This window comes from Clytia hemisphaerica, unplaced genomic scaffold (genome assembly GCF_902728285.1).
Source record: "Clytia hemisphaerica strain Z4C2 unplaced genomic scaffold, Clytia hemisphaerica genome assembly, whole genome shotgun sequence".
NCBI lineage: Eukaryota > Metazoa > Cnidaria > Hydrozoa > Leptothecata > Clytiidae > Clytia > Clytia hemisphaerica.
In genome coordinates this window covers 2,146,718-2,174,433 of record NW_027104390.1, presented here as the reverse complement: position 1 = coordinate 2,174,433, position 27,716 = coordinate 2,146,718, and the positions used below count along the sequence as shown (strand labels likewise).

General features: G+C 34.5%; 1 protein-coding gene across 1 annotated transcript in view; it reads left to right on the top strand.

The window, feature by feature from the left end:
- Positions 1-1,884: 1,884 nt before the first annotated feature.
- LOC136819769 (voltage-dependent calcium channel type A subunit alpha-1-like) overlaps positions 1,885-27,716 on the top strand; it is a gene marked incomplete in the record, with an annotated part of 36,664 nt that continues 10,832 nt past the window's right edge. Inside the window, 23 exon segments of the mRNA XM_067076010.1 lie at positions 1,885-2,797; positions 11,911-12,015; positions 12,350-12,489; positions 12,742-12,848; positions 15,983-16,135; positions 16,814-17,004; positions 17,518-17,627; positions 18,276-18,442; positions 18,584-18,695; positions 19,252-19,424; positions 19,916-20,028; positions 20,197-20,306; positions 20,580-20,711; positions 21,577-21,649; positions 22,145-22,271; positions 22,440-22,581; positions 22,903-22,933; positions 23,263-23,317; positions 23,598-23,733; positions 24,104-24,233; positions 25,124-25,183; positions 25,493-25,599; positions 25,913-26,015. Coding sequence (XP_066932111.1) covers positions 2,615-2,797; positions 11,911-12,015; positions 12,350-12,489; positions 12,742-12,848; positions 15,983-16,135; positions 16,814-17,004; positions 17,518-17,627; positions 18,276-18,442; positions 18,584-18,695; positions 19,252-19,424; positions 19,916-20,028; positions 20,197-20,306; positions 20,580-20,711; positions 21,577-21,649; positions 22,145-22,271; positions 22,440-22,581; positions 22,903-22,933; positions 23,263-23,317; positions 23,598-23,733; positions 24,104-24,233; positions 25,124-25,183; positions 25,493-25,599; positions 25,913-26,015 — 2,760 coding nt within the window.

Here is a 27,716-nt window from a genome sequence, read left to right as displayed (position 1 = left end):
TGTCTTAATTTAACGCTTGCTGATACTATTGTGATTGTGTGGTTAATCATTCCATCATTCCATTACTAAAATGAATTCTTTTCCTAAAGTATTTCTTCCCTAAAAATATTCTGAAATATGAACTGTTGGTTTCACAATTTGGTTATTATATTTTTGTTTCAAATCTAAAATTATATTATTTTGTTATCAGTAAAGCTTTTTTTCTTTAGTTTTCAATCTTTGTTTTCATCATTTTTGCTTACCTCATTCCCTTATTTTGATGAGCTATCTAGAGCAATGCAGGTATAATTGCTGCATTCAATTTCAAATATGTTACCTTTTTAAGGCTTTTGCCTTGTTAAAACTATTTTCTTTGTAATAAAGACATACTCTTATTGTTCTTATGTTGTAGTTTTATGTTATAATTTCATACAATGATTAAGAAAATTGTTGTATATACTTTCTTTCCAGAAAGAAAAATGAAACAAAATATTTTTATTTTTACCAAATATTTTTCTACCACACGTGGATTATGTTATCAACTTTGAAAGCTGTCCCTGGCTGTTCCATGTATACAAAAAATTATCTTAGATGAAAGCATCTTAATAAGATGAAAGCGAAACTACATTCTGCTCTAGGCGTAGAAAAAATATGTTGTTTTTATGTCCTTCTTTTTTATAGTCAGTTTTGTTTTAAGAATTCGTTTTACTCTGTATAACTCACTACAATTATTGTTCATTTCATTTAGACATCAAGTTGGCCTTGATTGTGCAACAACACGCTATGAAGGATGCCAGAGAAAAAGATTCAGCTTATCGAGACAAAAACCCCAGATCTTTCGGAGCAGGTGATTTCCAGTGAGTGAGACATTCTTGTTTTAGCTTATTTATTTTTTCCTTGCAAAATAAAAACATTTTCAATATAAAACAATCATCGTTGAGGTGACCACGTGACTTTATATTAATATAAAATTAGAATGATTTTAAATTTGATTGGACAGAGACATAAGATAGATGGAAACACTTGTTTCCCTTCTTTGACTTTTAAAATATTCAAACAAAATTTGTTCTCCCCTTTTCTCAGAACTCTCAACTAGGAATTGAAAAAATGTTCTTATAAATAAACCTTGTGAGGGCTCGCTCTGCTCCATGTTGTAGCTCATAAGAAATTATTTTCTTTGAAAGAAAAGAAGGGAAATAGAGGAAAACAAAAGGGAACGAAAAATGATGATGAAGAAGAAAAGGAAAACAACAGTGATGATAGGGGGAAATAAAAAAGAAAATAAAATGAAATGTTATTAAAGTTTTGTTGTTCCCCTTGTTATGTGAACGGCAAGTGACTTTAAACCCAAGAAAAAAATTCCGACTAACTTTGTCCGCGCACCTTGGATTTCAAAAATTTGATGGATTATTTTACATATAATTCGGGGAATATTTTTTTCCTGATACATGGAGGGCTTTTTGTATGTGTATGTTTTTATACAGGAAATGTCTTTTTGTTTAGAGATTTACCATAAATATAAATAATTAAGGAAAATAAGAGGTAACAATATGACCAAAAAGCTGGGTCTGAGGAGTCTTAGAAAAAAAGGAGCCTTAAGCCCATTTCTGTATCCCTTCGTATTAATATCATTTTACTGTAGATGTGTGAGTAAGAGAAAAGAATATATAAAGAATTAAACTAAATTTACATTTTTAAAAGAAATTATATAGGGGAAAAAGAAAACTCTATATAGATAGTAGAAGAAAGTTGGAAGAATAGTTTAAGAAAAAAAAATAGAAAAGAGAGAGAAAGAAAATATATATAAGAATAAAAACTAAGGGAGAGAGAGAGAAAAAAACTGAAGAAGAACAAAAACAAAAAAAATTTAGGGGGAAAAAATAGCGAAAAATTAAAAAAAAAGGAGAAAGTTTTGAGGTGTATGTTGTAGACACACTGAAAAAAATACTACATGAACATGATTTAAGACACTTTTATAATATATGTTTTATTTTTTGGAAGGATGAACTTTAAATAATGATAAAATACCAATTTGCTTGTATGAGTTTTTTTACTGGATAAGACAACGCTCTATATGATCATTATTCGAAAAACCGACCCCCAATGTTTAATCAACTATTTTATATCAACATCAACGACTGGTGGTGGCAGAAAAGTGTACTCATTTGAAGCAGCAACGATTGATTCCAAAAGTGATCGAATTTTTGGAGACTGGCTTCCGTTCTATTTAAAAAAAAATCAGTAATCTTAATTATTGGTGTTTCTTTTTGAATCTTGAGTCATAACTTGGATAATCGATCGTTAATCGAAAAAGGCAATTGGGTGAGCACCAATTCATTCCTTAGCATCAAAGATTCTAATTTTTCAGCAATTGATTGATTTTTTTATACTAAAGGTTTGTTTTTGGTAGAATCTTGATTGTTTGTTTTTTGGTTGATTATCTGGAAACTGGTCCATTTTTGGTTATTTGTAGTTAATTATATAAGAGAGGCTGTTGTTATACACCATTCCACATTATAAAGCTTATGGAGTTTAGCTGATTGAAATTTGCCATTATTATCGAGTTTATATCCTGAAAACATCGATCGAACCACTTCTATAACCAATTTCATTTGAACCACAAAATCGATCAATCATGTCTGTGCGAGACGGAGGTGATCGGCGCCCTTCGGCCATACCAACCAACTTTCAGTCGCATTCAAGGGCTTCGTCCCTTCAAAAAATTACTGGACCTGAACGCAAGAAATATAGTAGTTTATTTATATTCAGTGAAAGCAACAAATTTCGGAATCTATGTCGACTGATAAGTGAATCAAAGGTAGGTGAATCTTTTCCTTTTCCTAAACTTAGAAAAACCATAATTTTAAGTAACCCATTACATACAGGATTTTGTAGTTGACGTATGAAAGATTTATAATCTAATTCTCTCCAAAAACATATCTTCAGCTTCTCTTGACAATCAGGGACCCCTTGATTTCTAATACAGTCACTGTTTAGAACTTCAAAAGCAGTCGAGCTTTTCTCGGTACCTTTTTAAAGTTCTCCCCAAAACAACATTTCAGCAGTTTTTCACTGGAATATTAAATGATAGATTCAGGTTTTTAACTGCAAAAAAAACATTATCATATTTATCGTGCAACTTTCTTCAGAAATATGTTTCGTCTTCGCAGGACTCATCAATACGGCTCTGGTAGGCGAGTGTTGTTGTCACCAGTGTTGAGCTTTGAATAATTGAATAATTTAGTCTGGTAACTTGTGTTCTTTTGATGTTGGAGGATGAATAAATCAATTCTAGAACAACTTATTGATGATGTGATGTGACCCAAGAGGAGTCTATAGTCGTATATCGTATATCGTTTCGCTTTCTAGACTTTTGAAATGTTAGTTTTCTTTCAATGGGCAGGGAATGTCTTCTTCATTGATAAATAATTATATTGAGCCTCTTACCAAATTTTTCTCATAATATAGTATAGGCTTATTTCTGATATAAGGATTTTCAATAAATCTCATTACACCCCTGTCTTGCAGCCCCGGTAGAGATTCTTTCTGAAAATTTCTCTCCAATTCTCAAGGGGGGTATAAATTCTATTGTTCCCAACTCGAAAAATTTAGCGAAATGGTTTTTGAGTGCAATTTTTTTCCTGTAATTTCAAATGGGGATTAAAATCAACTTCCCAGTGGAGCTGAAATGGTATTTTTGGCAAAATTTTCTAGTAGGGCGCTACCGGGTCTGTGACACGGGTATATTATTACCACTGAGTGGAACTTGGATGTTCAACACTTATTTATATCAATTTCTGCTATCAAACTCAAAACTTTATATTATGGTATTTCTTGTTTACCTCGCGCCTGGTCTTTAAAATCGACCTTTTTTTCGAAAATTGTAAGGCAAAACAAGGGTACTCAATGAATACAAGCCGCTAAAAGTTCGCTGGTGACCCTGGGTTAACAATTATCTAGGCAGATTAAGCAGTAACGAGCAGAAACGTCAAAACAGAATATAATTTAAGGTATAACACTATTAGCAAGCTATACACCTTTTCGACCGTAGTTGCGTTGTCAGGCGCGTGCCACTTAATCATTTAATTATCCCCCTAAACGCGATCCAATCCTTTTTGACACATTTTTCTATTGTCTATAGGTGCAAAAAAAAGGACTGGGACGGTTTTAATGGGATAAAGCGAACAAAAAATGTCCACGCGGTAATTGGCGGCTACTGTCGAAAAGGTGTTCAATGTTCAACAGACGTGCGGCCTCGCAATGTTGTATCTTCTTAAATTTCAATAGTTAGTTAATATGGAGCCTGTAGACTAAGGTCTTCTTTACTTTTTGTTCAACTTTCGAGTCTAGTGAAGTAATCTTAATGACATTTTATCGCGCCATGCAGTCTAGGACACCGTAACAAGTGTAACTTTGAACAACTTTATCAGAATATTCGGTTATGTAACTTAATTACTTCAAACGTAATTAAAGCTGATCATTTCTTGAAACCCAATACGACCCCCTCGGAACTACAAAACCACTAAAAAACTCATTAGCTTACTGAATTATTTTTGGGGACAATTTTCACACTTGTTCTTTTGATATACGGAGGTGATTTCATTCATTTCTTGAAAATTTTAAGACAATCATTTCAATTTGAAAAGGAATGGAAGGAAGGGAGCATATATGTGTACTTTAATAATTCATTACATTTGTTAAAGATTTGCCGACGTTGGGCTTACAAATATCAGCGAGTTTATGTATTCGCACTTTTGAGTACGGCAGAGTGACTGTAACGATTTGGAATAACCTGCAGGTTTGATTTGTAAAAATCGAAGACGGTGAAAGTGCTTGTTTACCGTCGTCCTCAGTTGGTTAGGATCTAGAAAAATCAGGATTTAACCGTCTCCGTCGCTGAAAAACACACATACATAAACTTGCTATCTAGGCAGAACAGACGGTAAGCAGCAGGAAAATTAAAATTACGAAAGATGTTTTGTAGTAAGATTTCCAGGCCAAAGTAAATCAATTAGACTTATAATTTACATTGAAAAAAGGGGTTCGTTTTTAAAACATAACACTTTGTATAAGGAATTTACGTACACCTTTCAAAACAGAGGTTTTTACTAATCAAAATATTTTTGATTTCTTTTTTTTTTTCAAATACTATCTCAAACGGTACCTTTACACCATTTGCTTTTATTCGTCCGTTAAAGAAATGTTCTTCGAGATTATGTTTCTTTGAAACTAGTAAAACAGAAATATCATATTTAATCCTTGTGATGCAAAGAAGGTTTAGTTATTTTGAGACAATCTGTTTACATTGTCTTTATTTTACAATTTCATCCCAATGTATACAGGTCTTTAAGAAAAATAATAACAAATGAAAATAGGAATACATTAGTAGCCGAACTCTTTAGGCTTTTGTTTTGATCGAAATTCCGTGAATCTAATTGGCTATCGTTAGTTTACCAACTGTTTTTGCTTTAAATCCAAAGCAGTGCAAACAATTTCAAACTAGGACATGATGTTTTTCTTTTAGTTAGAAAGCATGGTCTCCCGATTAATCTGATTAAATTTTTCATCAAAAAACTGCGGGTATCCACTGGAGCATTTCCGGAAAAATGTAGGATCTTTAGTTTTTTATTTCCAACTGTACGCTTATTAATAATCTTGGATTAATTTGGACCAAAAAAGAAAAAGTTCGTGGAACATTCGAACGTTTGATTACGGGAGTGTTTTATGTGAATCTTTCGACTATTTACATAATTTATATTTTGTTTTTGTCTCTAGGTAATAAAACATATATTCAATAAGTTTTCGTTGGTTATTGGATTTATTAACTCTCGTTGAATATTTCATCCCCTCGGGTTAATAAATCTCAATAACCAGCTTTTACCTTTTGAATATCTGCTTATTATAAACTATTCTTTTAAACAACCACAATTTTTAGCTGTCCTTTCGAATGAAAATGGTATATGAAAAAACATTCAGGGCTCCCACTTCTCCTAAAATTCCTAAAATTCCTAAAATAAGTCAAAACTTCTAAAATCCTCCTAAAATTCAACAAATTCTCCTAAATTCCTAAAATCTGAAAAATTTATCAAGTACGTAGCTGATTATGCTTGTATATTTGTATAATCAGACAAGAAACTAACATTTTTTCCTCAGTAAAGTCAAAACAAACTGCGAGCAAGCTACCTGACATTGAAACAACATGTTTAAAATGTATTTTTGCACTGAAATATTTGAAACGAAGGCCTATGTTTATTGAAGGAGTGCAGACTTTATTCAACAAAGAGGGCTCAAATGTTTTAAGAGCAAGGTTTGGTGGTTTGCGCCCTCATCTGTGAATTTTTTACTTGAGCATAAGCTTTAATACAATACAATGCCTTTCCCTGTTAATCTACTATTCTTTGTTTCGTTTAAGCAAAAATAAAAAGAAATTATGAACGCTGACAACCATTTTCTAACTTCTCATTACAAAATGTTCTAAATAATCTGTCTTGCCATTTTCTTTCATCTGCTATCATTGTCTATTTTTTATCTATTCAATTTTTGGAAAATTCGGGTTTAGCCCGAGGGAAAAAATTTTAAAAATTTGAGCTCGAGATTGCTTGAAAATGCACTCAGAACAAAATGCTTTCGAGAACAAATTAAAAATTAAAAAAAAAAAACTTTATTTATTTATTTATTTATTTATTAAAGAATTACAGTCCAGGCACACGAGGGCCTCTAAACCGATCTTGTACAAAAAATCTTTTTTAGGTACAGTTTGTCACGAGGACTTCCCCGCACCCTCCAATTAAAGTCTTCATTCGACTTGGCTTTATTCATCTCGTCTGCTCTTCTTTTCCATTCTTTGATTTGCTCTCTCTCCATTTTCGTTAAATCGTCGGTGATGCTCAATTTTACGTACTTCTCGTGCTGTCTTAGTTCAGTCAACTTCTTCATGAAGCGGTACTTTATATGGCTGTCTTTGAAGGCGACTTTGATTGGACGCACACCATTTGATTGTTTTCCAACTCAAGAGACGAAGGTTGGTTGAGTTTTTACGTTGACGTCGTTCAAAAGTTCGTTTACGAAATCGATATCCTCTTCATTTTCTTTTTCACGCACCCCGTGGATGATGATGTTTGCGTCTATTGACAGCTTTCTTTCTTTGGTCTTCGATTTGTTCTTCGACTTTCTCCCTTCTGAGTAACTGCTTCATGTTGTTTAGGTTCAACGAACCATTTACTTTCGCAGCGTCGGCAAAACTTTTTGGTTCTTTAGCCACTTGGACTTTCGAAATCTTAGCATTCATTGTCTCTTCAATTTTAGTGGATAGCTTCTTTTCCAGGACGGAAAATTGGCTCTGGATTAGATCAGTTACTTGATTTTTGTCTTTTAGGTATTCCTGACATTTTGCCTTTAAGTCCTTGACCACGGTGTTAAGTCTCTTTTCATTCTCACTTTTATGGTGTATTATGGTTTCACATGCATCAATTTTTTTATAGCTATGTGTACAGCATTCTATTCTTCCTGCTTGATGATGGATTTTTATGCTGAGGTCTTTTGCCGGAGAACAACAAGTTGTGCATTGGTATTTTCTGTAACCTTTATTCAAAAACATATTCAGCTGGTATGGTGGTAGTCCAGTGCAGGCATAATGTAGCATTCTTTGACATTTATGGCATTGAATCTTCATTTTTTCATTATCTTTAATGCAATTATGCTCCGTACAACGGTTGTTGTCAATCTCATCTTCGTCAAGGGTCAGGCTCTTCTCAGGTGATGCCAGTTTTTGTCGAATTTTGGTTGTTTTTTCCATTTTTTGAAATTTTATTAAAAGTTCTCCATTTTTTTGAAAAAACGAAGAGCACAACTTTGGCATTTTGCAAAATAACCATTTTTGAAAAAATTATTGGGGGGCATAGCCCCCCTTGCCCCCCCCCCCCCCAGTTACAACGGCACTGTAGGTAGCTAGCCTTTTGTTAATAAAACAGTAGCGATATCCTTTCTTTTGTTGCTTTGAATAAAAGCAGTCACTATTGCTCAGCTTGCATCTCAAATTTGTTCCCAGTTTTTCTAATTCAACGAGTTGCCTTTTGTTATGATTTTTGAGAATCTAAGTTAGCAGTAAATGTGCCTGATTATTTATATTGATAAGTTGATAGTATGCTTTAGTTTGTTTTTGAGGCTCAACTATTATTACTTTATTATTTTTTCGGTAGAACATTTTTCTGATTGCTGACTTCAGGTCGATTTTAGAAATTTATTAGAATTATCCGCCATTTTGAAAAGGTAGACGGCAGCAGATAATATTTTGACTCTTTCAAGAACAAAACATTGTTGCAGCTTGACTTCAAAAATGGTCGAATGGCTGTACATTTTTACTTTGGCTAAGTGCATAAGGAGATGTTTCAATTTTATTTTTGAATTGGAATCGAGTTTTAATCAATTGATTCTCCGAATTAATAGTTACCGACCTCGATCATTTTTAACAGTCTCATCTAATTTTTCTGTATTTTACACGATAAAATGATTTATGCCTCGTACTACGGCTTTTATTTAGACATTTATATTGAAAAATTTTGTTTGTGAATTGTTTACATAAGTTCATCTGGCAGAAGTTTTTTGAGTTTTATTATTCTAAACCAAGAAATTTGGATGAAATGCGGAAATTTGGAAACAAATTATCAAATGTTCCAGAAAAAAATCCTATCAAATAATTACATAAATAATTTCTTCACATGTTTCAATGAAAGTTAATCAATAGAAATTTTCCAAAAGAAATTCTCCCTGTTTTTTTTGGCTCTAATAAAGGACTAACATGGTACCCTCTGTTTTACCTCATAATATGGAAACAAAAGAAAAACATGAAGTTTTTAGTGATAACACATCAAATAATTTTCCCCTCTAAAATGACTAATCGATTGCATAGAGTTCCATTTCTTTCAGTTTCCAAAGTAATGTTTATCACATGATTGTTTTTGCTTTATAACAAATATAAGAATATTAATTACAGGCCCAATTAATTTGTATTAGACCTGCTTCCCCAGTCTGGTAGAGCATTATCTCGAAAAACCCTATGAATGAACATGTTATTGCTGAAAATGGTTCGATTGATCACATCGAACGTAATCACCGAACACCAACCTTAATCCAACCAACAGACATTGAACGTGATCGATGGAGCTATCGACTATAAAACCTCATCCGAGCCAAACCTAAATTTTACCGTTCCATTTAGAATCGATCGCGTTTTATAATCCAATAGGTTGATTGCGTTCAATTTGGGTTGATTGGAATTGATTGGGTTGATCCCTTCGATTGAGATTGCTTAGATTTTAAAGAAACTATGAACCGTTGAAACCTCCTAACCGCTGGAAAAAATCTGCTAAAAATCGTTTCCGGTGTAAACACCCTGAAAATACTATAATCTTTTGTCAACCACAGTTTACTTTTGGAGTTGTGACCATTCGAAATTGAAATCAAACAATCCATAGGCCAAAGGAATCATGGATGATCAGGACCGCCGCGCTCTAAGTTTTTGAGTCTAACCAACGGGGAGCCATGATTCATTTCGACCGCGAAAAGGCCTATTAAAGGCAAGTCCGTTTTACTCAGACAGGCCCATTTTCACTGTAAAGAAATTACATTGCGGACCTGTCCACTTGTCATTCTATGAAAATATGAAGCCGTAAACGTCTATCGAATAGGATACCCATTAGCCCCAGTAAGCAATTGATATAAATGTTGGTTATTTGAATGTTCTGACCGTTATATGGACGTTGTTTGGACGCTTGTTTGGTCATACTAAAATAATCTTGTAACAGGTCATCTATTCTGTAGGTACTACGCTCTATTCTAAATGTATGTGGTGAACGTGATGATCTGGTTGTTCAACCCAAACATACGAAACCGTGTTTTTTTTGTTTGAAAGCGAGATCGAATACGTTTGGGTTCTTTGTGATTGGTGTATGTTTCGGTATAATTGTTTTGCTTTGGTCGATCACCGCGCAGAGGAAGCTCATTTAATATTTCTCGAAAATCTGGATAAAAAAGATCGAAAAGATGCGCCAACCTGCGGTGGGCCAATGACCTTTGTCTTTAGAGTGTATACGTGCCAGCGCGGAGTGATTTGATCGGAGAATATAAAATCAAATTCGATTAACTTGTCTAATTTATTAGAACGGGATGAACTAGGTTTTGACTTAAGATTCCAAAGTTGGCTGTCTTTTAAATTATTTTTAAACTGTAACTCCTCTAAAATTATGTCTGCTAAGGCTATACTAGACTATATTATACTAGATTTCAATTATCAAACAAATTATCACGTCCTCTAGTATGCTGATCAATCGCCAAAATAAGTTCTCGCCAAAATTAGAAATTTTCAGGATTTTTGCCGCTCGTCAAAATTAGTTCCCGCCAAAATAAGTTCCCTTAAGGTAAATGAATCAACCGAATTACAAGAAAGACATAATAATTATTTTGATTTTAACTTTTTATCATCTTGATTATGTATTGATTTTTACCGACCATATGAATTTCTCACATTTCTCCGTCAAAATTTCCTCAACATGGGGTGATTTTGTTGGGAGTCCTACCACAACATATTTTTTCTGTTTTTCTTTTTTTTTCTTCTATTTCTTCAAAATTCTCTGTTGTTCAAAAACTTCAAAAAGCGAAATGATAATAACGATGAGATCAAGCTGTGATTTTGAAAACATACATTTAGTTTTTAGAAAAACTTCAATGATTTCTTTTTTGATTTATATATATATTCGTCCCTTTAGTGACTAGAGTCAGTCCATTCCTTCTTTCCCCTCATATTTTTACTCAACCTTGATTTTATTTACCCCTTTTCTAGAAGAATTTTTCAAACAATTTCTCCCAGGCCTTATAACTTATCATTCCATTTTTCACTATACATCTCGAACTGTTCTAACGACATGGTTAGGTTTTGTCTTGATATCCCAACCCAAAATTATCTGCATTATAACTTCCTATTTTACCATAAATCTGACCCATTATCTTTGTATGGCTGCATATACTACACTGTTCTAGCCGTACGGTTTTTAACATCACATGATGGCTGACTTACACAATTTACTGGCCTCCAGGGGGCACTCAATTTCGAAACGACGGTATGTGCGGCGCAAAATCTGCTTTTCAAAATCGTACCCTTACAGTGCAGTTCAATACGGCTGAAAAGGTCTTTCAGTGCATTTTCTCTTGATTTACATAACCCTTATACTATAGTGCACTATATCTCTCAGCTGTAAATCTGCGTGAAAGAAGAAGCTTGGGAAATTTTCTGTTTCAAAGAAAAACTGAGAAAATTATTCTTGTCAGCTGTAATTATCAGGCAATAGAAATTTTTTCAAACAAACGAGAAGTAAAAACCTTTCTTTTTAGCAATTATTTTGAATTTGTTTTAAAATTTGACCCTTGCAGTGCAATCTCACAGAAATACACCCTTACAGTGCATTTTGGGATGCTGAAAAACCCCACCCTTAAGCGCGGCACATGACGTAGGCCAGATCATATAAGTGCCCCCCCCCCCGGGCTGGCCTCTCAGCTGATTTTTTTATTGATTACATAACCAACTAATGTAATTATATACTATAAACTCTTGCTATGGAAAAGGTGCTCAAAAAGTATTTTTGGAATGTTTCGCTATGAATCTATCTGGTAAACGTTGTAACGAAAAGGCTATTCGTATTTCGAATGTCATTCTGATTCAAGTGTCATTTTGAATTGAAGGAATTCTTTGGATCTTTTGAAGATCAATTTAAAGGAAATAAACTGTAATTCAGACTCAGAACGACAAAAAGCGAGAGTTGGGTTTTGTCTCACACCGTTATAACGAACCTTTACCGACACCCTTTTCCCCTGTCCATTCCCTATCGTTGACGTATTCGTTCAAACTTTTATGATATTCACTCTCGTATTTTTTTTCAGCCATTCGACTTGTTCATTTTGATGACGATTGCAGTAAATTGTGTCCTGTTAGCATTAAATACACCTCTACCACAATATGATAAATCTAAACTTAATCTGCAGCTTGTAAGTATAATGTTTTTCAATGAAGAGTTTGCCGTACGTTTTAAGTATTTTCCCTTTTGATTTACTGTCAGGGACATGCTTGGCGTCAAGTCTTTGAAATCTTTGAAGAATTTAATACACTACGATTAACGTCCCTTGTTTTAGATTCAAGATGGGTTAGATGTGTATTTTTTGATGAGATGACTGAAAATCTATTTTTTTATTTACCAAGGGAGGGAAGTCGAAGTCTACCCCGCTTTTCGAACGCCGAATGTCTCCCGACCAATCAGATTGCATAGTTTCAAACCATTTCATGCCTTCTCACTGGAATAAAGTTATGTATTTTTGTTTTCAGGAAAAAGCTGAGATATATCTTCTAGCAATTTTCATAGTAGAAGCATTATTAAAGATAGTGACCAGGGGATTTATATTACATCCTGGGTCATATCTCCGAAACGCATGGAACGTTCTCGATTTTGTAGTAGTAGTTACAGGGTAAGAGGTTTGTTAACTTTTCCAATGGTGTTAAATGCTTGCAATTTTCCCACAAAAGCCTCATAATTTTTCTCGCCTTTTTTCGATCTGTTTGTCATTTTTCTTGTATACAAAATTGCTATAAATTTTATATTCAGCGAAACCAATGCTGTTGAACCAATCCCTCTAACTTTACGTTGTAGTTATATATTGTGAATTATCGCTTTTTTGAATTATAAGGTAAAACAAATACAATGTTATTGTTTATTTTAGCATCATGAGTCTGCCATACTTGAATCTCGACATAGATGCGAACGCCCTGAAAGCTCTAAGAGCTGGAAGAGTTCTTCGACCGCTAAAACTTGTTTCTGGTATTCCAAGTAAGTATTCTATAGATTTTCATTTTTTAAAGTTTCCCACCTGCCACGCAAATCGTCAAGTCTTTGAGGCCGTTATTTGAAATACATTCAATACAGTATCTCCGGAAAAAGCGGAACAGAATTTATGGAAATTGAAATTCATAAAACGATTTATGTTACGTAGCTATTACAACGATATAATTGACGTGCGTCTTGAATTTGTAATACATTTAACAAATCTTTGGGAGAGGAAGTCGAGATATTAGGTCTTAAGATTTGGCATTGAATTTGTATTATACATTTTCCTTCGTACAATTTCTGTTCCGCTTTCTTCCGGACACACTGTAGCATTACCAAGCGCTAGCAAACTGTAATAAACCAGCTGCGCTGGAAGGTCAGCCAACAGTTTAATGTTTATTAATAGATGCACGGGAATAAAGATTCGATTAAAAGTGTTAATAATAGTGCGAGGTTGAGTATAAAAATCAACGCGACAAACGGGCTTTGATCTTCGATCACGGGATCTTCAACTAATCAATCATATGCGACAGGTATTGTTTTCAACACTCAAATGATGAATTCCACTTCATGTCCAGGTCATTTTTCGAACCACTGACACATTTATTATTATAGGCCGACACATAGACCGCTTTTAAAACTTTATTCGGCATCTCTAAAAAACTTCGAAGGGCGAGAAGTATGACTTTACAGTATTAATTTTTACTCGAATTAATTTTACACAATATGTACCTTATATATTGACTTATTATATCGTTGCAAATATTTTATATAAACAATCTATATATCTTGTATGTTTGTAAGAATTTTATAAGAACAATATATGAGGCTCAAAAATTAAATACGCCAGGTTTTCAACAATTTATGGATCAAATTAATAAAATATGGTACAGTGTAATGGAAATAGCTCAATTTCAGGCTCAAAGTGCAAAGTGGTTGTTTATCTGAATAAATTGAAAAACTCTTATTTTTTATCCCATCTTTTTGTGACTTTTTGAAACAATTAATTAGCTCTCTATAAAATTTTACAAAGACAAATTTATCAACAATTCAAAAAATATATTACAGTATATATTTCCCTTCAAAATTTAAAAGAAAATAATGTGTAGTTTGAAAGATGATCTTGAGCTTTCCAGCCATTAGAACCTATACCGTGAAGTCGGGTAACTTGCACCACTTGGGTGAAACTTGCATAGCCATCAAATGGCTGACCAATCAAAGCAGCAAAATTTCAAACCAATGATCTAAGCAGCTCCACTCGCAGTTCTACTCTACCATTTTTGTTTTGATTTAACTTTGTATTTTAATGACCAGCCAGGTCATTTGTTCAAGGGCTATGCATGTTAGCCTCCACTGATACAAAGTTACCCGATCTCATGGTACAATTTCTCAAAATGTGCTACCTCTTTTCATGCTTTTTTTATCACTTTATCGTATAAATATAAATTGGTCTTATTGTAATTGGTCAAGCTCCAATGAACAAAAGTCTCTTGAGAGCCAGCACGAGTGCTGGAATCAATCAAACCAAATCAAAATGATTCCTGCTATATCGAACAAATATTAAAGAAATCTTATGAAGAAAACAGCAACCATTTATTTTCATTTTGATTCTGCTTTCCAGTCAGTCATCTTCTAAAAGGTTTTTCCTCTCTTTGATGACATTTATCTTGTAAACATTGCAATTACACGAAATAAACATGAACTGGCACAATTTATATTCAGCAGGACCATTTTAAATAATTCTCCATCAGTCACAATCTGTTCATACAGTCATAATGCTATGTATATTTTGGTTTTATGCTGCTTCTTTGTTGTGCACGTTCACCCACCAAAGTACTGCTGATATTCAGCCAGTCGGTAGTTAAAAGTCACCCATCAAGCTCCTTCACCTGAAGACAGAAGAGATGAAAATAATTGTAGTTAGAGTATTATGGAATAAACACACGACCCATATGAATAAAAATAAGCCTGTGGAAAGAAAACTTGGCCATGACCAGACGGTGTCAATCGAACAAATCGAACGCCGCCCACGCTAAAAAGCACTAATAGAGTGATCCAATTTTTTAATTTAATCGCAATCAAACTCATTGAACATATTCGTATAAATCGAAAACAAAACCGAATGTAAATTGACAATCAACTGACTCGAATGCAATCGAACACAATCGAATATTATACCCAGGAATCGGCCATTTGGATTACGTTTGAAATTTACAATCGAATCGCAATGATTCCATCGTGTTTTATTACGTTCAATTAGTTCGATTGCGATTTTTGTCCGAAGTTGTTCGATTGACACCGTCTGGGATATGATTTCATGAAAGACATGGCCAAGAAAAAAAACATTTTGTTTTGAGAAGAAATCCAATTTACAAAAAAGTCAACGCTAATGTAACATTCCAAAGGTATGAAAACTATAAAGGCATACAAATTAAAGATAACCTCGATTTACCTTTCAAGTCCTTTCAATGTCTCAGCATAAACAGTCCAAAGTTAAGCCATCTTTGATTGTTTTGAAAAATGCTATCTGCTATAACGCTGCTTGATAGATAAATCAGTACTTGTAGTACACTTTGAAATAAAGCAGAAAGAAAACTCTCATCTTTGAGAAATAAAACCAGCCAGCCGACTTCTTGTTTTTAATTTTCACTACTGTACTGTATTGGCAACGTATTAGGAAGCTAATTTTTACAGTTAGCAGAAAAATCAATGAACACAGATTAAGCGGCGCGCGTTATTCGGAAGATAAAAATGGCTGATGCAATAATCCAAATGGATGATGCAATCACACGCACCACGATTTAAATCCGAAAAGAAATCGAAATTGATAATCGGGAAACCGGGGTAACACATTTTGAGTTTTCGATCGTCTTATGCCCCGGAATAATAGGGAAATGAATGCTCAGCTGAGGCTGACCAATGAGCCAGACGCCGTAACATATGTAACGTGTTTTTATTGTTTTGAATCCTTAGAAAGGTTAAAAGTGAGAAACTGAGAGTGAGAAACAGGAACGTGATTTGACGCCTACAGGAATGTCTCAAAAGTAACAGCTTACCTCTTACGGTAAACTAAACTCAAGTCATCGAGTTACGTAATGGGGCACTTTTAATCATTATTCAATGATTTACTTTCACAGGTCTTCAAGTTGTCATGAAATCTATTATGCGAGCTATGGCGCCCCTTCTTCAAATTTGTTTGTTGGTTATTTTCGTCATCATCATTTATTCGATTATTGGCTTAGAATTTCTTAATGGTAGTTTTCATTATTCTTGTCGAGATAATAATTCAGGTGAGATTTTCGTTTTCTATGTTTCAAGCATTCTAAATAATCCCAATCTTTCCTTAAGAAAAATACTGCGTGGAAAAGGATGTGGTTTTGACAGGGTAAATTAATATAAAATGTCTTCGACCATATCGACTCGCACGTATACCTTTAATTTGGGACTTGGATTGACATATATGTGTGAGATGTGTGAGTTTGTTGTCAAAGTAAAGGGTATTTGCAAGAGTCCGCAAGAACATCTCGCCCATACCCGAAACAATTACAACCCTTGCTTTTCAAAGAACATCATGATGATTTTTGGACCCTAAATTTTGTATCCTTGTGATTTTACGGACCCTTTCAGAGGGGGGTTTGTTTCTGTAGGACCATTCCAAGAAATTGTCAACCAGGATTGGAGTCTTAGTCCGATCGAATCGCCCACATGGGTGCTATTAAATGATGAATGAGTCGTGAAGCTCCTAGGTCCCAATTGGTGGATTCCAGTCAAAAATGAGCCTGACATAGCGTACCCCTTATTCTGGAATGACCGTGTAACCCTTTAGAGAGGTTTCAAAAATTTGGGAAGGATATCTTTACTGTTCGCACATACTCTTTCCATTTTGCAATAAGATCGTTCAATTGATATTTTGAATCATCTTATTTCCTATCACCATATTCAATGCCTTTAATGATTTCATTTCCCAGCACTAATGGATGGTGAACATCAACTTTGCAGTCCAGAAGGTCTTGGTTACCAATGTCCTCCTGGGTACGAATGCAAGAGATATTGGGATGGTCCCAATAAAGGCATCACTAGTTTTGATAACATGTTATTGAGTATGCTTACAGTGTTTACGTGTATCACATGTGAAGGATGGACCGATACTATGTATTGGGTGGGTATAATATGCTCTTAAAATACTGCATTGATTTTGAAAAGTTCCAATGACAGCCATAGTCATAATGGTATTATGATCTCCCCGCTTCGGGACTCAGTAAAATTTTGAAACGGACACTTTGAGACCTCGACTCACGAATAAAAAAGCCTGAAGTCTCCCAACTCAGTACCAGACCCTTATGATTCTGAGAAGCGCTCACAAAAGGTACCTACGTCTAATAGTAAAATAAAAAAGTGGTTTAATGGCTCTGGGTAAGACGAGATCGTGAATTCTTACCATCGTTCCAAAAATAATAAATCAGCTTGTAGACTTTTCTATAGTTCTTAGTTTGAAATAGAAGCAAATTTGTTACCTCATGTGTTATCCCGCTTGGTCTGTAGTTTTTTTTGCATTCATTTATGCTTATTTCTATGGATTTCTCTGCAATCCGTTTTTCTCGAATAGTATGTTAACTTTTAAGTGGCAATTTTGTATGGTGGAAAATGAATTTGACTAATCTTATCTTTCTAGACATTTGACGTAGCTGACAAAAATGGTTATATATTTTGGATTTATTACTTTTCGTTGAATATAATTGGTGCGCAGTTTATGTTGAATCTTGTGTTGGGTGTACTCAGTGGGTAAGATATTTATTCTCAATTCCATTTCACCCTCTCGGGAGGTATTTTTGGCGTGGTTAACTAATTTAAAAAGAAATTTTCAACGGTATTACGAGCTGCCCGGCTTGGATGTCTTCTTGAGGCAAATGAAGGCTGGATAATAAAATTTTACATCGGTCTCCGTTTAAAATGGTTGAAACAAACTAGCTTATAATATCTTTGTCGCATTCACAATTCCCACATACATTTATCTGTGTACAAACATTCGCGATGTTCACAACAGCAACGAAATCAGAATTTTTTTTCAGTTTTCATGATAATTTACTATCGAGTGAATTTTTTCCATTTTTTCCTAGGATCGGTTTTGTGAAAAAAAATAATTCATTTTTAAGTTTCCCACGTTTGATAAGATCCCTTTTACTTTAACAAAAAGACTTCACCCTGGGTCACACCTTGAGTATATCATGATCAATTGAAGTGAATAAATGAAATCCTTATGCAACGAAATAATATTTAAGTCCGACTTTCTGAAAACCTTTATTCTTTGGGGCAGGGATTTTAATGACACCGGTCTAAATTTAATGGCAAAATTTATGAGTCTATCGCGGGAACAAATATCATGAATTTAAAACCATTTCTAATTTCACTCAAATCTTCCTTCTTCAATAGGGAATTCGGTAAAGAACGTGAGCGTGTAGAGAACCGTACGGCGTTCTTATTATTACGTCAAGGTCAACAAGTTGATCGTGCGTTGACGGGGTACATGGATTGGATTGATACTGCTGAAAAAGCCATCATTGAAGAAGAAGATGAAGAAGATGAAGAACATACTCAATGTAGGTGCCATTTGAATAGTATTCGACTCGATAAGGGTACTGTAAAAAGTATATGATATATTTGCCGTAATTTCTTGATTTTTTAACCAGATCCCAAATTGCATCATCGTTACGCTTCAAATTTTGTGTCTAATCTTTTAGTTCGTTCATCAAGGACCAAAGGAAATACAGGCAACCTTGGTATGACAAAAGTATTGACTAAAAATGCTGCTGGAAAAAACTTCAGATTGAATATCCATGGCAAAGAAAAAAAGTAAGTTAACTAATCTTACAGATGAATTTAGTTAATGGATCGTATTTTCATTGATCAATGAAAAAAGAAATATGGTAAAGGGGTGTTGGCGTAGTATGTTTTACTAAACCTATCTATAAAGTTTTGAAACTGAAATCCTTCAAATAATCACTGTAAGGTATTTGTAAGAAAAGATCCTTGTTTTATTAAAGTAAAGATATGCTGGGTATAATCTGTACTTGAAATATTTGAAGAGGAAGTCAGAATGTAGCAAAGTGTCCACTCAGTTAAAATGTCACTTTAAGAAAAGGATTGTTGACAAGTTATTTCTTCGACTAAAATTTTTGTGTTCCGGGATTTAGATGGCGACTTTCAACAAGCCTTTTCCCGTGTCTGTCCTTTATTGATTTTCTACCTATAGTTGTCGCTCTCTAGTTCGACGTTCTAATATTCGAAATGCTCCATTATTGAAAGCCACCGTTAACAAGAAACTCTCTCTTCTATTGATGCATTCCCTTATTCGATGAAAATCGAATTAGAGAGCATAAACTGTATTTTTATCTAAATCTTCACCTAGGAAACCATGGAAAGAGATTTTCCGTAAGAAGAACCGGCGAATGAAGATTCGCATCAAGAAAGTCGTTGAACATGCTGTATTCTATTGGCTCGTCATCACCTGTGTCTTTCTCAATACTATCTCTGTCGCTGCCGAATACTACCTACAACCTCAATGGCTGACAGATCTACAAGGTAATGTTGATGTACACATTTGTATATTGGACGTATAATCCCGTACTACATCTATATTTATGAAGCCTAGCTCAATGTTATTCTAATAATGTCAAAGCTTTTACATAGAAAAATGTCAATTTTTTGGCGCCAAAGCCTTAAGCTTTTACATAGAAAAACACAGTAGTGTTATAATTCCGCAGTCAAGGAATGCCTCTTTCCATAACTATCTACTTGAAGCTAATGGTGGGCGCCACTATTTCTCCACTTTCTTATGATCTTGCTCTTTCATTGCTGAGAAATGCAGAAATGCGTCAAGTGCTATTATTCTTCAGGTTCTTGGTATGACCCAGCCACTGATTGAACCTACCCCCAATATGCAATTTTTATATTTTATATTAACGGCTTCATGTTTGACTCACTTAGTACCAATTCTGACGTTGGAAGTGAAGTCTAAATCACTTTTAATATAGAAAATATGGTTTTATTGTCATTTTATCTCAATTTTTCAGATATTGCTGAAATTATCTTTCTCTCCTTCTTCTTGATGGAAATGTGTTTGAAGCTGTATGGATTGGGACCTAGGCTATATTTTAGATCAAAGTTCAATAAATTTGATAGTTTGGTAAGTATTGTACAGCAGTATAAGATGCTTTTCTAATCTTTGTTTTTTTTTTATCATCCAATCAACAGTGGTTAATTCCCAGAATGCTGGCCAAATTTTCTCTTTTTTTGAATTCATTTTCTTATATAATTTTCTGAATGTTTTCATTTTGTTTTCAACCATGTTCAGGTTGTAACGGCTGGTGTATTCGAGTTGATACTGTACAAGAAGTATGGTATAAGTATGGGCATTTCAGTATTGAGAGCTTTGAGGCTTCTTAGGTTATTCAAATTCACTAGGTAAGAATTTTTATACGAGTCTCCAAAACTAGAATCTCGATAACTCGAATTTGTCCTCAATTCGAATGAGGCTCCTGATGGTTAGAATGCTAAGAGACAAATTTCTTGATTTAAAAATGCTTTGGTATGTTTTGGGAGTTTCTCCACCTACTTATTTTTAGGAAATATTCATTATATTGTGAAACTTGCTGTTCGGGTTTAGATGTAAAACTATCTGTAAAGTACCCGATAAATCGTATGCTTTTAAACTAAAAACCTTTCTGACTTTTTCAGATATTGGAAATCGTTGAAGAATTTGATTACGTCATTATTGAGCAGTATGAAATCGATCATCAGTTTGCTGTTTCTCCTCTTCTTGTTCATTCTCATCTACGCGTTGCTTGGTATGCAACTTTTCGGTGGATCGTAAGTATCATTGTTTATGTAATAGTAAAGTCTGGTACTGTTGGTTGACTCTATAATTTAGTAAAAAACAACAAAAAAAACAAACTTTGCTTGATATCTTTTGATTGAATGAATATTTTTTCAGTGATGATGATCTAAGATAGATCACTTCTGTGAAAATGGTAATTATACCACATTTCTACAAGAAGTTGATTTTTTTCTTCTTCATTTTTCATTTTTATTTTATTTTTTTGCAATTTTTTTTTGCTTGATAATATTTCACTCACAAATATCTTTCCAACGAGCACAAAATCGCAACTTGATATAGTCTATCAAAAGTTACACCCGTTTTTGTCTCAGCTGCAAATTATTTTGAGACAGTCTATAACAGCAGCCGAAAGCGATCCGATGGCTCTTCTTTCGATAGCTGTCTACCCAACGGGGGAGGAAAGCACTCTTTCTCCCTGGATTACTCGAACTGAAGATTGAGCAGAGAGGTCTACGGTCGATGTTTATGATAAAGAATATAGTTTTTGGACCTTTTATGTGGTCCCGAGGATACTTGCAGACTGACGGAGTTTGCCAACGGAGTAAAAAAAATAACCCTGTGTTGGACCCTCTTTTAAATTCTGCTAAAATTAATGAACGGTTGGTGCAATAGTTTGCTAAATTTAACAAAAGCCATACCGGATTTCCCAAATTCCTATCTTCACGGCTGCAGTTTCGCTGTGAGCCAAGTTTACGCGATCCAAATTTTCGGCTGATTTTCAAGAATTCATCCAGCTAAGCGCAGCCAAAAACAAGCGCAACGTCCACATTCCTTCTATAATTAGAGGATTTCTATTTGGTTTGATTCATTCATGAATATCTATCATCTTTTATACAGCTTTGCAAAAACGATACCTCAACCCAGAACGAATTTTGATGACTTTGGGAACGCCATGTTAGCTGTCTTTCAAGTAAGTTGAAACTCAAACCTGTTAATTAAGAAAGTAACCCTCTTTGAAGTAATTCTCTTTGACCCAACCCTTATATTATATATACATTACATATAACGAAATTCGTGGTTGAAAACGGCTGTCTAAATGTCCTCTTGTCTTGTAAGATATGAATGTATGTAAAGATGTTATATTCTCAAATGTATACACATTGAAAATAAAGTCGACTCTCTCTAATTCGAACCTCCACTATTCGAATTTTTCTATAATTCGAACTAAAATATTGGTGCTCTCAGCTAGAAATTAGCATAAAATGCTTTCTGTAATCTTTCTCTAATTCGAAGAAAACTCTTGGTCCCTTGAAGATCAAATTAGAGAGAGAGAAAATACTTTTAGTCGCTTAGTTGAAAGTTAGTACTCCCTCCCTTGATAAGTTCTTTCTATGGTGCGCCTTTCTTTCTAAGAGGTTTGTAAGCATTTAATATGGAACAGATTTTCAATTGTTTTTTGCCGTAGATTTTGACTGGTGAAGACTGGAACATGGTGATGTACGAAGGAGTGACTGCTTACCATGGCCCCAAAACACCCAAAGGATTGGCAATCGCATTCATTTATTTCGTTACACTTGTTATCTTGGGAAACTGTATCTTTTTCCTGATGTTCTTAGGGTTTTTTTAAGACTAAGCCTTATATTCCATCTTTACTATCCATAATATGGGCGACAAATTATAGGTCTGGTTATTGATTACTGAAAGATATTCGGCCCGAATTCTGTTGTATTAGCCTTAACAAGCCAAACTCAAAAATACAGATACACTATTAAACGTCTTTCTTGCCATTGCCGTGGACAATTTAACAAACGCACAAGAAATTGGAGACGACGAAAAAGCAGAAGAAAGAGAACGCGAAAAACATAAACAAGAAATTAAAGAAAAATATGCGCCAAAAGCAGGGTATGAAAATCAAGTCTGTCCCAAAAAAATTTGGCAGTCCGCTTATTTGACACATTGATAGAAAACCTCTGATTTAAAAAGAATACATCTTTCTTTGGAATTTTGTAGACTTTAATCATTCAACAAATCAAATATAATCCAATGTTGCCTCGCTAACTGGTGTAGTAGGCTCCGTTAAACCCTACAGATTCTCTATAAAGAGCTATGTGGCTACAAATGCGGTTACGTTCCACAAAAAGGTTTTACGGACCTAATCATCAGCAACCTACTAATAACCTTATTTTACAACTGTGCTAATATTTTCACGGCTTGGTTTTTCAGGGCTGGGCGAAATCTAGATGTTTATTATAAGGTAAAGTTTATCGTTTATTTTTTTCATTTATTTGAAGATAGATGGATAGGCTAGTAGAGGGGGGTACGAAGCTCCCTTATCACTAGTTCTCTACTCGGAGGTAGGGTAGGGCGCGCCACTCCTGTCCCTTAGCTTCTCCAATTACCCTTGATCCGTCTCTTAATTTGCTAAACACCAAGTACCGTCAAGTACCGTTTATGGGAGTCCACCCGGCTAAGGATCGACCCCACAACCTTGAGCACCGTAGCTGTATACTCTACCTTCATATTACGGCTGCTGATTTCTTTAATATTTAACCAATTTTTTTTCATTCTTTTGACGAACATTAGGACAGCGGGATGAATGGAAGTACCATCAGTGAATTTGACCGCATACCCAATGATGGTAGGAAATTCATATTTTTCTCATACCCTTTAAACCAATTTTTATTCTATACCATAGACTTTGGATCAAGGTATAGCATTTGTAGATTGCACATTTGTACACTGTTTTTACTTTCGTTAGAAAGGTCGTACCCCGAAATCACTCCTATTTTTAGAAAAGTTTAATGGTTTTCAAGTTTAAGGTTTTAAGTTTAAGATTTTACAAGAAAGGACTTGAGCTTATATTTAATCATAACCATTCAGATAATATGAAAGATTACCTTACCCCTCTTATTTTGTAGGTGGTCGTGCGCAGCCAGGTCATGATTGGGTGAAGAACCTAAAACAACCTGGACGTATGACGGGCAACATTAGAGGTGGTGAAGGCACTGAAATGATACAAACTAACACACTTTTCATTTTCTCCCCGCAAAACCCGTAATAATTTATATTTTTTACAATTAAAATAAGAAACTTATCTTTATTTCAAATATCGTAACTTTGTATATTCCTAACGTGGCTCATAACACGAAGTGGAACTGTTTACTTGACTCTTCAGTTTTGTGGCAAAGTTGTACACCCATCCCAATGAAACACGATACCTTCTTTCAAGCATCGTAAGCATTGAGTTTTCTAGCCTTCTTCAGTTTACAACGAAGTTAACTTCTACCCCCCCCCCCTCCCCGTTAGCGCACACCGTGGTTGGATCGTTTTTGGGGTGTTATGAACATAAGATGGACGTTTTTGGCGCTCTATTCTAGCTTGGCAGAAATTCGATATATTGATTCATTACTTTTTTTCCATTCAGTATACGTCAACGCATACACAACTTTGTGGCATCAAAGTACTTTGACAACACTATATTGATACTAATTCTGATCAGTAGTGGATTTCTTGCTTTGGAAAACACTATCGATAAAGATGCAACTATCAACAAAGTAATTCATCCATTTTTTCATTTTTAATAAGGTTCTCGCATGTACAGTTGTATTTCCCTGATTCGATGTTCATTTGATCTTCATAGAGACAAGAGTTTTGTTCGAATAAAGGAATATTTGAATCGACTTGCTAGTCAAAAGGGATGAATATTTTAGTTCGAGTTACAGAAAGATTCGAATTAATCGAATTAGAGTGTCGAAGGTTTTATTTTTACATAAGTGTTCCCGTTTCATATCAGACACATATTTCATATCAGGACAGTGTCTGCTTATTGTTATATTATGTTGATATAAGCAAAAAATTGCTTTTCTTTTCCTCTTTTTGACCAATCTTGCTCCACATCCGTGTCAATCAATTGTAAAAAAGCTTGTGAATTAAAATTGATGAGTAGGCAAAAGATATCACTCTTATTTAAAATCAAAACCTTTAACTGTAAGTAAATTTTGCGATCGCATTTGCATGCTTCGTATCATAGGCCCGAAGCCCCCAGCGTCATTTCTCCCTGCAATAAGTCTACCAAATTTGGTAGGTTTAAAAAACCTTCTATTACTGACTTAAGTTATGGAGCATCTACAGCAACCTTAAGACCTTAGATCGAAAAAAATTCTCCCACGGACTGAGAATCCTGCATATGAAAATACTTGTGGCCTGCTGTTATATGATGGTTACCTTATTACACGAATATTACTAGTCATTTTGTTACCACGAAATTAAAAAAAAACCCTTGATTAAAAAAAGCAAAGTCCGTGTTAGTTTTTTGCGTGTTAATTTCAAGGCCGTTAATTACTTCCATACTTATAATCATGTAATAAGGTAGTTAATATTTCAGCATTTCAGCAATCTTTGTGAACAATTTCAGCACCACTGAATATTTTCTATAACTTTTTAGGTTCTATGGAAATTTGATTACGTGTTCACATCCATCTTTGCACTAGAAGTTATATTAAAGGTATTTTTTACTTGCTGATATTTTTTCCTCTTCGAAAAATTTGTAAGTCAAAGACGTATGGGAAAAATAGATTAGCAGATCGTTAGATCTTTTATATATTGATAGTCAGGTTGCTGAACCACTTTTTTAGAAATCTACGATTAAATTGAGCCTCTTGTCTGCTATTTCGCTGATTAAAGAGGCCCAGATGCTTGCATGATGGCGTGATTGGGCTTTAATTTCTGGCCTATTGTCATGATCAATGATTTCAAAAAACGTTATGCTTGAAAAACAAAATAATTTTTGAGAAATTTGTGTATTTTCTTTCAGGTGGTAGATTCTGGTGTGATATTACACAAAGGATCATATTTTCGTGATGTTTGGAATTGTACAGATGCACTAGTTGTTTGTTGCGCCATCGCTTCTATGGTACTATCGTAAGTGTTGTACTTTTTCAAAATCAATCTTCTTCTGATACTCTCAAAAAGATATAGTTTATTAATATTTATATAAGGTAATTTTTACCTTAATATTTTTAAACTCTATTCTTATAAAAAGCAAGTATTTTTAAAAGCTCAATTTCGAGTTATAACCCCATTCGTTAGTTGTAAAGCAGTAAAATGAGGACTGTTTAAATATAATTTACTTCAAATTTTTCATACCGGGTACATTTAGCAACTCCCGATGTTTGAAAAGACAGGTTCTAAGATTGGACTAGCCTAATCCCTTCTTGACTTTCCAATTTTACAGGAGCAGCAAGTCGAGCAGTAGTTCACAACAGGTTGTGAAAGTGTTGCGAGTGTTGCGTGTCTTGCGGCCATTCAAAGCTATCAATAAAACTAAAAAACTTAAAGTAAGTACAATCTATCCTCATTTCACATCTGAAAGAGCATTAAATAATAAAGAATTTTTTTATTCTGACTGAATATCTTATATTTTACATGGTTTTTATGATGAAGTAAATTTCTCTTCATTAGATACTAAACCATATCAAAATAGCTTGCACTCGTTGAGTTTAAAGCATTCATTGAGTTTTGGCTTGTTTCCCATCCAAAACGCATGACCCGCGAGGTTTTATACAAACGCTGGATTGAAAAATCTCCAGGTTCCGAAACATGTGCCTCTAAAAAAACAAAGAAAACTCTAGGCTCAATCCAAAAACGGCTTCACTTTTTCTTGCTTAAAAAAGATTAAAGATTCCTCTCCAACTCCTAAACTCGATGCTTGCTCGACGTCTATGATGATTTTTTCAAGTTACGCATCGAAACAGAATGCCGTCTACACTTAACTCATAACCTCGAGCTTTCCAACTATTCCCGATTTTCAATGGTTTTTATAAGTTCTTCTTAAGTTCTTCTGCACTATGCCTAGGTTGGTCAATGTAGGTTTTGTTCGGTCGGCCATGTGATTCTTTCTCATGTAGGAGCTCCGTAGAGTCTGCTAAATCACGCGCCTCACGCACCTCACGCGCCCTATATTTTGAACGCGCCCACGCGCCTTAGTGCCCACGCTCCTCAAGCGCCTTCCTTTTTCTCGTGCCCTTAAATTTTCACGAGCCCATATTTTTCACGCGCCTTAAAATTGAGTTATATATTGCAAATAGCAGCTGGCACAGATTTTCTCCTTAATTTGATACATGACATACATGACTTACATACATGTTTATAAATGGTTCTATCAATATAACATTAATAACAAAGTCGTTCTCGGGAAATCCTCGGAAAACGACAAATTCTCTTTAATAAACAAATATAAAATTCTCTTCTCATTTACTCCCAAAACTAGGGGTATATAAGCATTTCTACCCCACGAAATCCGTGCCCGTGCTAACAGCAGAGATCGTCCAAAGGACATTCTCGTGCAGCCAGCAGAAAATTTCGTAGCTCAAAATGAAAGGACAAAATATAAGACACCGATTTCGTGGGGTAGAAATGCTTATATACCCCTAGTTTTGGGGAGTAAATGAGAACAGTATTTTGTTTGTTTATTAATGAGAATTTTTTTCGTTTTCCCGAGGCTTTTCCCGAGAACGACTTTTTTATTAATGTTATATTTGATAGAACAATTTATAAATATGTATGTGTTTTAAAACTAAGTCCTATATCAAATTAAGGAGATAATCTGTGCCGGCTGCTATTTGCCATATAACTCAATTTTAAGTGAAAAATATAGGCGCGTGAAAAAAATAAAGGTGCGTGAAAATTTTAAGGGCACGTGAAAAAATAAAGGCGCGTGAAAACATAGGCGCGTGAAAAAGGAAGGCGCGCGAGGGGCATGAGGCGCGTGATTTAGCAGACTCCCATTGTTGCAAATGGTAGTTGTCTTTGTAAGAGTGGATGGTACGTGCTTGCCGTAAGGGTGGTCAAGTTTTTGGTTCGTTTTTCTTTGCCAACAAAGAAACAGTACTCATCTTCTAGCATGTCACCATCTTTTGTCATTTCATTTGCTACTTCTATTTTGTTGGTCGAGCTCTTAAAAACGTATTGTTCTTCTTCATTTATTTCATAGATCAGAAGTCTGTCTTTCTCATCAGTGTAAGTTTTATACTCCTTCA